Source organism: Chrysochloris asiatica, unplaced genomic scaffold (genome assembly GCF_000296735.1).
Source record: "Chrysochloris asiatica unplaced genomic scaffold, ChrAsi1.0 scaffold00053, whole genome shotgun sequence".
NCBI classification, from domain to species: domain Eukaryota; kingdom Metazoa; phylum Chordata; class Mammalia; order Afrosoricida; family Chrysochloridae; genus Chrysochloris; species Chrysochloris asiatica.
This window is the reverse complement of record NW_006408571.1, coordinates 16,048,180-16,062,834: the sequence shown is the minus strand read 5'-3', so window position 1 is coordinate 16,062,834 and position 14,655 is coordinate 16,048,180. Positions and strand designations below refer to the sequence as shown.

The 14,655-nt window shown below is 48.3% G+C and overlaps 2 protein-coding genes across 2 annotated transcripts in view; one reads left to right on the top strand and one right to left on the bottom strand.

The window, feature by feature from the left end:
• LOC102826627 (stimulated by retinoic acid gene 6 protein homolog) overlaps positions 1-4,027 on the bottom strand; it is a 54,573-nt gene extending 50,546 nt beyond the window's left edge. The window contains exon 1 of the mRNA XM_006863189.1: positions 3,871-4,027. Coding sequence (XP_006863251.1) covers positions 3,871-4,027 — 157 coding nt within the window. The remainder of the gene's footprint in view (positions 1-3,870) is intronic.
• IGFBPL1 (insulin-like growth factor binding protein-like 1) overlaps positions 4,026-14,655 on the top strand; it is a 15,179-nt gene continuing 4,549 nt past the window's right edge. Inside the window, exons 1-2 of the mRNA XM_006863188.1 lie at positions 4,026-4,473; positions 14,527-14,636. Coding sequence (XP_006863250.1) covers positions 4,026-4,473; positions 14,527-14,636 — 558 coding nt within the window. The remainder of the gene's footprint in view (positions 4,474-14,526; positions 14,637-14,655) is intronic.

Here is a 14,655-nt window from a genome sequence, read left to right as displayed (position 1 = left end):
AAGATGTCAGCTTGAAGCCTAAGGTGCGCCTGACCCAAGCCATGGTATTTTCAATAACCTCATATGCATGTGAAAGTTGGACAGTGAATAAGGAAGACCTTAGAAGAATTGATGCATTTGAGTTATGGTGTTGGAAAACAATATTAAAAGTACCATGGACTGCCAAAAGAGCAAACAGATTTGTATTGGAAGAAGTACAGCCAGAGTGCTCCTTAGAAGCCAGAGTGGCAAGACTTTGTCTCTCACACTTGGGACATCTTATCAGGAGGGACAGTCCCTGGAGAAGGCTATGATGTTTGATAAAGTGGAGGGTCAGAGAAAAAGAGGAAGACCCCCAACTAGATGGATTGACACAATGGCAGCAGCAATGGACGCAAAAGTAGCAAAAATTGTGAAGTTGGCACAGGACCAGGCAGTGTTTCGTTCTGTTGTGCATTGGGTGGCTAAGAGTTGCTGAGTCTCCACCTTCCATAACTTCATGTAATGCACCTAACAACAACAACCGTAAGTCCCACCCAATGTTTGTTTCACAAGAGTCCTGCTCTGGGTTAATGCGCAGGACTGCAAAGTTGGTTTGAATTGCAAGGTTGGAGGTTCAAGCTCACCAGCTGCTCCTCAGAAACCCTATACAGACATGGTTGCTATGGGTTAGAACTGACTCAATGGCACTTAACAACAAAGATAACAACTGTTTCACTGTGCTTCCCCTTAGAAACACGGCTGTGTCTACTTGGCTGTTCAGGAACAGAGGGGGGGAGACAAGGATTTCAGGTCCTGCAACCTGGCTGGGGGCCATCTATGAATGATCTGAACATTAAGCTTGAGATTCAAATCCCTGGCCGGTTTGTGGAGGGCCCTTTGCTTGCATAGTTCCTCTTCTCTGCATGGAAACTTCTAAAGAACAGGGATCGTCTGCCACTCATCTCTATGTTTGTGGGGGAATGAAGGGATTGGGCCTTCACACTCACTTCAGCAGCTGCTGCATTTGTGTGTGTATTCCCTCTGAACCGGCATTAGCCAGCCTCCCCTTCCTGCAGGCTGTGAGAAGTGAACCTGGAAAATCATAGCCATCACTGTGGCTTACTCTCTTGGAGGACCTGGTTGCTGGGAGTTTGCCACCTGCTGGACAACAGAGGCACCTCAATTCCTTTCCCGCCTGGAGAATTTGGTTCCCTCTTTTCTCCTTTGTCCTACGGGAAACACAAGTGTAGCCCACAGTATTAATTGGCACTCTGGAGACTAACAGAGGTAAAAGAGCTAGCACATCCGCTGGGCTGTGGGGCTTCCTTCCACAGTAAAATGCACAGAGTTTTTGTTAAGAAACTGAATATGTTGTGGTGATTGCACAACATAATGGAAGCAATTAATGTCACTGAATTAATGTACGTGTTGCAATGGCAATTGCTTTATGCTATATTTACTGCATATATATCAAACACACACTTTAGAAAGGAGAGGAAAAAAGACAAGGACACTAATCACCTTCTCTGCTTTAGAATATTTTCTCCTTCCAGGCACCCGGACTTCAATACCACAGGCTCGGGGTTGGGAAATGAGTCTCCTGCTTTTAATTCCCAGAGCTGCCATGCATAGACATGATGCACTCCCTACCACTTCAAAGGCATGTAGATCATATGTAAATGTTCCCCTTTCAGCTGTGTATCCCCACCTGTCTTACCTTCACGTAATGACACCCTCTCAGTTACTGCTTCCTCATTGTTTGCATAAAAAGCAGGCAAATCATTCCTGTATGTATTTATTGCTAATCACAGGCAGGATTTGTCCAGGCCAGGTCTCAGCATCATGTACTATACTATGGGAATCATGGCTCAATCTGAGAGATTTAAGGACTTCTGCACAAGACTCTTTAAAGTGTTCCAGAGCAAAGTTGTCAGTTTGAAGACTAAGGTGTGACTGACCCAAGCCATGGCATTTTCAATTGCCTCATATGGAAGTTGGACAATGAATAAGGAAGACAGTAGATGCATTGATGCATTTGAGTTACGGTGTTGGAGAAGAATAGTAAAAATATCATGGGCTGCCAGAAGAATAAACACATTTGTGTTGGAAGAAGTGAACATCGTCTTTAGAAGTCAGGATGATGAGACTTCGTCTCTCATACTTCAGACATATTCAGGAGGGACCAGTCTCTGGAGAGAGACATCATACTCAGTAAAGTGGAGGGTTGTTGAAAAAGAGGAAGACCCCCCAAAAATGGATTGACACAGTGGAAGCAGCAATGAACTCAAGTGTTAACAATTGTGAAGATAATTCAGGACTGGGCAGTGTTTCATTCTGTTGTGCAAAGGGTCACTATGAGTGGGAACCAACCTGGCAGCTAACAATAACAACCTAACCCCCTATTCGAAACTGTGACACCCTACACACACTCTCCTTGACATGACTTGCCCTTGAATTCCTCCACTGATGGGGAGCTCACTACCTCTGGAACAGCCCATTCTCTCTTTGATGAACAGCCATGATCATTAGAAAGTTTGAACTTATAGGAAGGACATCCCTGAGAAGCAACATGGAATTTGTTTGATAAATCTCTTCTGTTCTCATATCTTGTGTTTTTATTTTAAGCATTTCCTTCATATTATTTGACAATCTTCAATTTCTGCATACATACACATCCATATATTTACAAATATGCCACCATACTAGACATTCACTTCATAGTTGCCATTTTCACTACTAAATAATCCATTTATCAACATTTATCATTTAAATTAACCTATATCGCCTATCTTACTTTCAAGGCCCACATAAGCCTCCATTGTTGAATACACAATGATTAATCTAATCATTGCCTACTGGTAGGCATTTAGGTTGTTTCCAAATGTTTGCTAGAGTGCCCAGGCCCAGGAAGGAGTCTTTACCCATAGTGATTATTTTCTTAGGAGAGATTCATAGGATGGGGTGAAAGAGTCACACTATGAACACTTTTAAAAAAGGCCATTCCAGGTAAAGGCAGCAGTCTCCTGGTTGAAAGTAATCATTAATAAATACTAAGAGCTATGCTGAGTGTGTTACCCAGATAATTGTATATAATCCTCCCCACCACCTCTCCATCCCCAAGGAGGCCTGATCATCCTTGCTCTTTGCAGCGATTTATATGGGGAGAGCTGGTGCAAGCAAGCAGCTGACCCTTCTCTGACCGCCATATACTGTGGTCTCTGCAGGGACTCCTTTTTTGGGCTGTGACTCCCCTTAGGAAACTGCAAACTGGGAAGGAACTGGGCTTGAGAGATAAAATGGACAACATCCAGAGACGCTATAGCTGGTCCTCCCATGCTGCAAGGACTTTCTCCAGCTCCAGGAGTTCCGCAAAGAACCCTAGTGGCATAGCGGTTAAGCCAGGTTGCTAACTGAAAGCTTGGCAGACGAATAATCCCCTAAAGATAGTTGCTGTTAAGTGCCAGCAAGTCGGTTCCGACTCATAGCGACGCTATATAGGGTTTCCAAGGAGCAGCTGATGAGCTTGAACCACCGACCTTGCAGCCCAGCACATTAACACACAGAGCCATAGCAGCTTAGAAAACCCTATGGGGCAGTTCTACTCTGTCCTATAGGGTCGTTACGAGCCAGAATCGACTCCATAGCAACGAGAGTCCTTTTCAAAACTAAACGTGAAAACTGCTAAATGCAAAATAAAATAAAACAGTGCATCCTTCTGTGAGGATTAAGGGGGCATATTTGGAGCCAGTCTTGGATCCTGGAACATCCAGTCCCGGATCTATCATAGTGTCCTCCGTTTAGTTCCTGACCCAACTGGGTCTCGGTTTCCCCAAGACTCCAAAGAGTGTAGGACAGCGGGTCTCAGGATATCCCTTCAGCTCCGAGCCGTGGCCCATACGGAGAGCACACCGACCCGCTTGCTCTGGGCTCTGGCAGCCTTCTGCGGGCGCCCCGCGGTGCAGACCCGGCCAATCAGCGGCCGCGGGGCGGGCGGAGTGGCTGTGCCGCGCGGAGAACAGAGCGGAGCTCGGAGAACAGGCGCCACTGACGACCCGGAGTAGAACATGCCGCGATCTCCAGCGCTCTTCCCGCTGCTGCTTTTGCTCCTACCGCAGCTGGCCGCAAGCCTCGGACTCCACGGCGCAGGCGGCCGACACCCCGAGTGCGGTCCGTGCCGTCCGGAGCACTGCCTGGTCCCCGCGCGCTGCCCCGCGCCCGGGATCGCGGCGCGCGACGAGTGCGGCTGCTGCGCTCTGTGCCTAGGCGCGGAGGGCGCGAGCTGCGGGGGTCGGGCCGGTGCACGATGTGGTCCTGGTCTAGTGTGCGCCAGCCGCGCCACCGGGGCGGCGCCCGAGGGCACCGGGCTCTGTGTGTGCGCGCAGCGCGGCGCCGTCTGTGGCTCCGACGGCCGTTCTTACCCTAGCGTCTGTGCGCTGCGGCTGCGCGCCCGCCACGCGCCCCGCGCTCACCTCCGCCACCTGCACAAGGCGCGCGATGGCCCCTGCGAGTTCGGTGAGTTTGGCTGGGGTTGGCCAAAGCAGAACCTCACAGGCCTAAACAGCGGCTGCTGGGCCTCACTTTCTCCTTCGAAAGCAATATTGTTAGTTTCTTTCGTGCCCTGGAAGATGGGGATGGGAATCCGCATCCAGGACCTTCACTCAAAGCAGGTCGGAATTTTGGTGACCCTAGAGTGGCAACAATTGTGAGGTTGGCCCAGGACTGGGCATGTTTCGTTCTGTTGCGCATAGGGTCGCTATGAGTCGGTACCGACTCGATGACCCCTAACAAAAACAAGAAGTACCTGCTGGAAGGAGCCTTGGTAGCATAGTGGGTTACGAGTTAGGCTGCTAACTTTGAGGTCAGCAGTTTGAATCTGCCTGCCGCTCCACAGGAGAAAGATGAGGCTTTCTTCTTCTGTAAAGATTTACAGCCTGAAAAATCCTATAGAGGATGGGTGAATCCGAACTGAATCGGAGGGATACTACCACCACCAAGTACCTACTGGAGCAGTTATTTTCAAACCTGACATGTTTGGGAGTTTGGGGGTGGGGATTCTGTGTCCTTTGGTGAGCTCCCTGCTGGGGCTGGCATCACCAGGCCTAGGCTGGTATGGTTGTTGAATAGAGAGAGAGGGAAGAGGGAGGAGGAAGGTGCTATAGGAATTCCAGACTGGGGGCTCAGCTGGGGGACCTGAGGGTGACCAGGTAAGACATTTGGAGACCTAAACTCAGAAAAGACTGGCGCTCTCAGAGGCATTGTACTGTTTTTGGGTGCCATTGAATCCGTTCCAACTCATAGCAACCCTGTGTAGGGTTTTCAAGGAGTGGCCGGTGGATTTGAACTGCCAATCTTGAGGTTATTAGTCCATTGCTTATCCTTCAGTTTACATAATTTGGAAAGGCCCACCATATGTAAAGGAATAGAACGTTAAGAAATTTTTGAATGAATTTCTAGTGTTCTAGGAACTTAAGCTTTCTGAACATGACTGTAAAGCCAGCTCTGGATAATTTTAAAAAGAAAAGAGAATAAACCAATGACTTTCAATTAACAACAATTCTGAGAGTTCAGAGTTAGTGAGCCTGTAGCCCATGATTTAGATACTGAAGTTCACGTTTGAGGGAGAGTTCTGTTCTGACCTGGGCCTGGGACCTAGTCCACACTTAAAGATCTAAATCAGTGCACTGACTTCAACTCCAACTAGGAAGCCTGGGTATGGGGTAGGACCCTCAGTGAGTAATTGATTTGACCATACAGACCTGGCTCATTGGGACCTTTTGCCCTAAGAAGTATCTAGTGTGCAATTTCCCTCAAGCATTCCAGATAGATGTAGAGTCCAGGAGACTGGGCAGGAAGCTTCCTGTTGGGAAAACAAAACAATGCATGCCCTATTGAGGCAGCCTCAAGAGCACAGGCCATCACTGTTGGCCATTTCCAACTGGTGCTGCACCTGGAAGAGAGAGCTGGTTGGTGTCCTGCCAGTTCTCTGTGTGACCTTAGGCCAGTTCCTTTCCCTCTCTGGGTCATGCTAGTCCTATGAAATGGCCTTGAAGCCCTTTCTACCTTGAACCTTTTCTCTGCCCCGTGACATTGAAACAGTTCATTCTCTCCTTCCTTCTTTTTGTTCCTGTGACATGGTTTACATTCTGCTTTCCTCAGCAGTTCATTCACAAGCAGTTTGCTTTCTCTCAAGGCAGGTAGCACTGTCAGATCTGTCTGTGAGATTCATAAGAAATGGCGTACCCAGAATCTGTGAATTTGTACGGTGCTCTTGGACTCAGACAGTGTCTCCCTGGAGTGTTCTTTCTAAAAAAAAAAAAAAAGACACCACAGGACATTTAGAGCAAACATATTCCTATAAAGAGGAGACAGACCCAGTGAGGGCAGAGAACTTGTCCTGGACAGCTCCAGGTTCCTTACACCCTGCTTGGTCTTCTTTTGGGACAGGACTTGATAGTTCTAAGTCAGGCAGATGGCGGTTGCCATAGTTACCAGAGTGAGGCCAGATGGCAGATAGGAACCCCATACCCCTAATTCATTGAAAATTACCAAATGACAAGTAAATGTGACAGCTCCTCCACTCTGATTCCCCCCCCTCCAGGCACAGGCCCCCAGAGTAAAGATGTGCAGGGGCCAAATGGAGGCAATTCAGAAGCCGATTGTCACGATCCCATTAGTGACAGGCACCAGATCTCCAAGAGCTGTGCTTCTGCCAGAATTTGGGTCATCCACCACAGACCTGGTCGCTGCTCTCCTGCAACAGTTTCTTGTTCTGAGCCACACACACTGTGTGGCCCTTGCTTTTGTGTCCTAGTAAATCATAAGGTGCGGACAGGGGCGTTATTTTTCCTAGCCAAGGCAGCCCTTCATTGCAAGCTGCCCCAGTGCCATCCTTTATTTGGACCACGCAGCGGGAGCACTTTTTAACAATGCCCTTTGGGGCCCTGCGGGAAGGAAAAGAGACTGAGTTGCTGAAGCAGCTGTTCTGTTTCAACACTGGTAATAAAATCCAGCTTCTCACCAACTCCTTCAATAACTGAGCCGCCTGCCTTTAGAGGAATGAGGCCTCGGTAAATATTTATTGGGTTCCTCACAGAGTCAGGAAGTGTTTTCACACATTGCTCTGAAGGGCGTTTGGAAACAGTGGGTTTGGATCTAAATGATGGCCCTTCCTCCTTGGCCCTGAGACACCCTGAAATGTGTAATAGTGAGAGTACAGGTGACCCCCAGCATACAACGGGATTCCGTTCCAATGACTCTTTTGCAAGTTGGTTCTGAGGTAAGTCGAATACCTCCTTTGTTTTTTAATTTTTGTTATTGGTTGTGGTGGTTATATGCCGTGGAATTGATTCTGACTCATACCGACCCTGTACGAGCTTTCCAAGACTGTAAATCTTTACGGGAGCAGAAAGCCTAATCTTTTTCCTGCAGAACCACTGGTAGTTTCGAACTGCTGATCTTGGAGGTTAGCAACCTGACTTGTAACAACAGAGCTCCTGAGTTTTATTATTACTGCCTTTTATCATCAGTATTTTTATAAATCCTATCTTTATTTTTCTTTGAGGCTTGGAAACATTTCATATAACCCTACAGATCTATTTTAATACATGAATAGAAAAACACAGATTTTTTTTTTTTTAATGTGAATTAAGTGATAGTTTACATGGGAGAACATTGGCTTTACACTTCATCGTTTCATTGCAATGATTACAATCCCCATTCAACAGTATTTGCTTCTATTCCCTCTGTTTCTTTTGGGGGGTGGGGTGGGGATGTACAGAGAAACACTCAGGAATATATAATCATTTAAACAACCAAAGGGCACATTCTGCAAGCCTGCCTCCTGGCCGCCAACACACAGCCTTTCTCTTTCCATGAGTCTAGAGTCCTCAGCTGCTCTATCTCTCCATGTCCTCATATCTGCCTCCATCTCTGGTGTTGCTGCTTCTCTGGATAAGGTCACAAATCATTTTTGTTGTTGTTGTTTTAATGGCCTAACATGTGTGGTTCATTGTAACTCGTATATGTTGTAAGATGGGGACTACCTGTAATCATTTTATTGATAACCTTTTATCGAAGACACACTATGCTGCCATGCGTGAATTGTTTCTTCCTAGTGGAATCACATATTCAGCCATGTTATGACTCGAGCTTTACAGCTACTCTAGCCAGCTCTCACTTCCATTTTATAGAAGGGAAAAACCAAAGCGTGGAGAAGAGAATTCTGCAGGGCCACACAGCTAGTTCCTGGCTGAGGTGGGCTATAACCTGGGCTTCTCTGCTTCTCTTGAGACCAGTGCCATACACCTGTAGCCTGCTGACAGTCTAATTTTAAAGGGGCCACAAATGGACTGGCGTTTATGTGATGGAATTTTGAGGGTTTCCCAGTCTGGATCAGCTTTCCTGTTTGTCCCTGTGGTGTGCTGCTTGTCCCGCTCCTTAGCTGTAGAGAATGGTTCCCGATGGTTCAATGACAGGATTCTTGGCCTTCCATGTAGGAGACCAAGGTTTGGTTCCTGGCCAGTGTCCCTCATGTGTAGCCACCATCTGTTTGCTGGTGACAGTTTACATGTTGCTGTGAAGTTGAACAGGTTTTAGTGGACAAGGAGCTTCTAGACTAAGACAGACTAGGAATAACGGCCTGGCAATATACTGTTGAAAATGTCAGCCAAGGAAAGCCGATCACAGTGCGTGCAGTCACCATGAGTCAGGGGCTGACTAGATGGCAGCCAGTAACAACAATTAGGCTCCTAAAAGGAGCAGGGAAGCATCTGAGAGGCGTCTTGAAGGATCCGAAGCAGGTAGCCTCATCTTTCTCCTGTGGAGCGACAGGTGAGTTCAACTGCTAACCACGTGGTTAGCAGCCAATTCCTAAACTACAGCACTACCGTGGCTCCTTGTTCAATAATGATTATTAGGGGTGTTATTGTCATTGTTAATGTCATTGCTTTAAAAGGTTGGGTTGCTTGGTGTGTGCACCCTGAATTACTTGTTAACATTGGGAAGAGGGTTTGAGCTGGGACTCAGCAGACAGCAAGATGGTATTGTGTTTGGGTCCCTTGCCAGTGCTCTCCAAAGCTGTGAGCCCCAGCGGCTTCAGTGTGCTCTGGATGTCTTGAATTCTTAGAAAATTCACCGTGGTTGAAATTCCAGCTCCATTAGAAGCCTGGGGCTGTGTTAGACGCGTGTTACCAGGTAACCAGGATCAGGAGCAAGCTCCACTTTGTGAGAGGGACAAAGAAGGGGCCTCGTGCTCGAAAGCCTTTCATGCCAAAGGGAGGGGGTTTGAGGCACAGGCTGCAGGGAACAGGATTAAGCTGTTTCTTGTTTCACATCGTACGTGACTATTAGCATAAATTATCAGGGCTGCTCAGCGCGTTGATTATTAAACAATTTGTCTCTATGATTGTAAACGCAAGCAGATGGGGTCCTGGGGATGACCTTTGCTCTACTTTCTTTCCCTAGCACCATTAACTTTAAAGAAATCTCAGAGGCATTTGGGAGATTTTTCATTCTGACCTTCAAGAGCCAATTTACTTCACAGGGTGGGGTGGGGGGACTGATCTCTGCACACTGTAATAATCCCATCGATCCCTTCGTTTGTACAGAGCGGTGCAGTTAATTATGCAATTACAAGGCTCTCATCCTTCATCCCGGACGATGGGAGGCGGTGGTCAGGTCATTGCCTTTATTTGAGCGTGCCCAATCTCTTGTGGTTTGTGACTGGACCCCAGGCATTGGAGTCCCCCTTTGATCCTATTTTGCACACCCCATGCTGTTGCCTCCTGGGAGAGTATACATCTGTGTTACCTGCTGGGCACCACTGAATGGGTGGATTCATGTTGTTTTGTCACTTCCTGGACTGTTGGAAGCAAGTATTTAGCAAGAAGGAGCTAGGAAAAAAAGAAGAAGGAAAGAAAGATCTAGAGAGATGAAGTTGATGTGTCAGGAGAATGGTGTGACTTGTCCAGCCAGTTGCTGTCCAGTCCAGTCATTATTGACTCATGACAACCCCATGTGTGACAGAGTAGAGCTGTGCTCCACAGGGATCTTGGTGACTAATTCTTCAGAAGTAAAATCAGTCACCAAGATCCCTGTGAAGCACCAGGCACCTGAGCAGGTGAGCTCAAGCCTCCAATCATTTGGTTAGCCACGGAATGAGTTAACTCCACCACCTGGTGACTCCCACCCTTGTTGGTGACAGGTAGTGTGGTGGCCCTAAAACAGTAAGGACTGTGTGTTGGGCTGCTCAGGGTGGTGCTAATGGCCTCGGGGGCCTCTAAGCAGGGACAGTTGCTGGCCCCTTCCACCAGAGGATCCTCTAGCATGTGAATTGCTTCTGGGAGCCTGCCCTTGAGGAACATAACTTGCTGGGTCCCCAGGGCCCTCTGGAAGCCTTTTACAGTTTGTAAAATATTGATCTCCCCAATGAGGCCATTGGTTCCTAACACAGCCTGGAGCATGGGTGCAGGAAGTGCAATTTAAAGAAGACATTGAGACCCAAGCTACAGCTCTAGGATGTGGGGGAGACTGGATTTGAAATCGGGATTCCCCACCCAGTCTGCCACACTGCCCCTCCTGCCTATGGTGTCAGGACATTGAGCATTCCATGTGCCCTTGGGGAAAATGAGCTCAGGGCCACATCGTCAATCACGTGGGTCTTCTCAAGAACTGTTTCCTAATCCCTAAGGATTAATCCCTAAAGGGCTAATCTCTTACTCTGGAATGGAGTCCATGCAGACAACAAATATTTTACTTCAAAAGGCAGCACTTTAAGTCTGTGTGGAAGTTAATGGAATTGAGGCCAGGGTTTGTGTCCCAACTCCATCAGGCACTTCAGTTTTCAAAGCCTTGGTATTCTCATCTGTAAAATGGACCTAAAGGCTTCTGTTTTGCAGTATTAAAGGAGGAATGTCCATGGAAATGTCCTCTAAGGAGAAAGCACGGTGGAGTGGGGCAGTGGTTAACAGCACAGATCTGGAGCCAGCCCCCTAGGTTCATAGCTTTGCCCCACCATTGACGGCTGGTGAACCGTGAGCCAAGGCGCACTGGAGGCACAGTGGCAAAGTGTCTGGTATTAAAGGAAAGGTTGACGATTTGAACCCACCTATGGGTTCCATGGGAGAAAGTCTGAGTGATGTGCCCCCACAAAGAGTACAGTCTAGAAAACCCTACGGGGCAGTTCTACTGTGTCATGTGAGCTTGATTTGAGTCAGCAACTGACTTGACAGCACCTAACAATGGCAACAGTGGCTAGCTTCTCCATCTGGTGAGATTGTGGGGGGATCGAAGGGTTACTACCTGTAAGCCAGAGAGGACTGCTGAGCACACAGGAGGGCTGTCGTTGTTAAGTGTTGTCCAGGTGGTTCCGACTCAGGGATCACGTGTAAGGTTTCCAAGGAGCAGCAGGTGGGTTTGAACCACTAGCCTTGCAGCTAGCAGTCCAGTGCTGATCCTACCACGCCACACCAGGACCCTCAGTAAGGCTAGCCAGTGTTATCGTTGCTGTTTTACAGTAATACAGTAGTATTACTGGTACAGTTATTGATTGTAAGGAGCTACTATCGACAAAAATGCTTTAAATTAAAAAAAACATTATTAAAATACATTTTTAAAAGGTTATTACGGCAGAGCAGCACAAAAGAATTTTTTAAGCTGGCAGAACGTGGTTACGATGGTAGTTATGTGACTATACATTTGTCAAAACTTGTAGCACTGTACACCAAAGAGCCCATTTTACTGTATGTAAATTTTAAAATAAAAAATTTAAAATGCCATTTTAACATTGAAAGCAGGGGTCTCTTTGTAAAAGAGGTATATTTTCTACCAGGAAGTCCATGACAAAGGCAGCATTTCCTAGACACTTTTTCTTAATTGTAGTTATTGAAAGAGAGGGGGCCGGAAAGGCAGGCAGAGAGAGAACAATGAAATGTGATTTACTGGTTTATTCCTTTAGGCCTGAAAGGGACTGATGAAACCTCATTTAACATTTATGACTTTACACGAATGAAGGTAAAATGTGTTGATGAGTACTCCTTTGGGATCCAGACAGAGCTTTGGTGGAGAATGTGGTTCTGATTGTTCCCAACGTGAGCCATTCGAGGACCAGTTTGGGCTCTCGTGGAGGCTGCCTCGCAGCGTTTGTATGGCTGATGAGATGCTGCTGGGAGGATAGGAATAAATTAGACTGTCTTTGTCATTGCAGATGGGCTCCTGCGAGAGAGGGTGGTCTCATGATTCTGTAGCAGTCAGGCAGATGCTGGGGCACTTGGGATATGCTAGGCATCTAAAACCTGAGTGCACTGGGGGCTTTAGCTATACTTGGGGGTGAATAGCAGCAGGATCCTTTGGCAGACAGTCAGCCAGGCACAAAGGAAGGAGTCTGTCCAATCAGTGGGGGCAGAGGAGAACAGCCTGGGGCTGGGGGCACAGCCTGTTTTCAGATTCATGGAGGGCTGATGGGACCCAGGAGGCTGTGCACTCCAGAGGGCATCACTCAGCTTAACAGGTGGGGATTACAGGGAGATGGAGCTCAGCTCCATGTAAAAATAAGCCCTCTCACTAAAAGAGACCCCCCAAGGATGGAAAGGCGTGAGCTCTGCATCACAGGAGGTATTCAAGTGGAGGCTGGATGAGCACATGACAGAGGGTCAGTCATAGGATCCTGGGGAGTAGGATGCCAGAGTGGCTCTCCAGTTTGAGACTCTGGCTCTATACATCTTCCCAGAGATTTTTATTGGCACCAGCTTGAAATAGGGTCAGTTTCCCAGCCTGTCCAGAGGGGCCAGACTATTCTCATTTCTTAGGGCCTTAGCTCTTTGCTGTCTGTTTTCATTGCAGTCCAGTGCAGGTGGGGACGGTCCTTTTCATCCTCTAGGACAGGCCTATGGAGAGCAGCATAAGTGTCCTTGAAGCATCAGGAAAAGTCCCCCAGATTATAGATTCTGCAGTGTGGTGGTTTTATTTGTCATGTGCTACTTCTAGTGTGGTGCTTTGGGCTAATGCGCTGGACTGCAAAGTCAGTTTGAACCACAAGGTCAACAGTTTGAGCTCACCAGCCACTCCTCAGAAACTCTATACACAGTTGCTATGGGTCGGACCTGACGTGATGGCACTTAACAACAACTCCTGGTATGGCACTGGAGGATCAGTACTGGACTGTGAACCACAAGGTTGGCGGTTCAAACCCACCAATCATTCCTTGGGAATCCCGTAGAGGATTACTATGAGTCAGAACCAACTGGATGGCACTTAACAACAACAACTTCATCCAGCCGCCTGATCCCGCTCCTGACCATGCTTCTACCTCATGTCAACTGGAATCATTTGTACCATTAATCAGCACAGCAGCCCTGTGAAGCAGAGGGAATTGTCCCCATTTCACAGATGAGGAATACTGAGTCAGGAACACTACCTTTGCCAGGCCTCCCGTCACACTGTCTCCATTGGAGCTGGCTGCCAGGGTGGCCCCAGCTTGCAGTCTGGTGCAGGGAGAGTCAGTACCTAGACTGCAAGGCTGGGCTCAGCAGATCAGAGGCACAGACCACTCGTTCCTGGATGTGGCAGAGTGGGTCAGTGTTCCACTGGGAAACGGGTAGGGCACAGAAGGCACCAGGTAGTGGGGCAGTAGAAGCATGTATAGTGGGGCCTTGAATGCCAGGCTGAGGCAGCTTGGCAGGGTTCTGTTGGTCCCAGTGTGAGCAGAGCAGAGGCAGACACAGAGAGGGAAGCTGAGTCCGTGAAGTACCAGCAAAGATTCTGGACTCTGGTTGTCTACTCATCCCACCCCGTCCAGAGAGTCCACATCCTTCCTCTCCCTCTGTAATGTGCTGCACTGAAGAACCACACCTCCCTGATTCACCAGGTCAGCCTGGCTGTGCCTCCGCTGTCCCCTTACTGCTTTCTGTCTGTAGGTCTGCCCTTCGGAGTAGGGAGGTGGGGGAGATGCAGGGAGGGCTTTCCTGTAGCGTCAGTGCATCTGTGATGTACAAATGGGCATCCTGAATGGACCTCAGGGATCCCCTCCCAGGGTGGGTCCAGCTGTTCTGCACTGTGCTGTTGAAACCCGCTCCATGTGGGCGGCAAAATCCCATCTGCCGGGAGACTTTGCCATTGGTGAAATGACACCAGGCTGTGCCTGAGTTTGCCGCCTCAGTGCTGAGTGGAGTCTGTAAGCAGATGGCAGCCAGGTCATGGAAGGAGCCCTGAGAGGGAGTGTGAGGAGACTCCTGCTCTGCCAGGCATGCTGGGGGACTCAGGGCAGTTGCTGTCCCTCTCTGGGAGCCCATTTCCCTGTTGGTAAAACAAAGGCGATGGGTTTGGAAACCTTAGGCAGCCTTTCAGGTCTTGAGGAAACTGTCTCCTATGATAACCTTGGCCAAGAGTGTGTTCTTTATGTGGAGACAGTTCATCTGCTGCCCCTCCTCTCGCCATTTCCGGGCATGACACCTCACTCTCATGTTCCATGTCCGTCCCAGCTGCTCTCCGCAATCAGGACAATTTTAGAGTGAAGTGCCGTACTTGGAACCTGGCAGAAAATGGTCAACGTTCCCTGTCTTCTTCTCCTAGCTCCTGTGATCATCAGTCCACCACGGAATGTTCACAACTTCTCTGGAGCACAGGTGTACCTGTCCTGCGAGGTGAGGGCTGTGCCTGCCCCAGTCATCACGTGGAGGAAGGTATTTCTATTCAGGAATC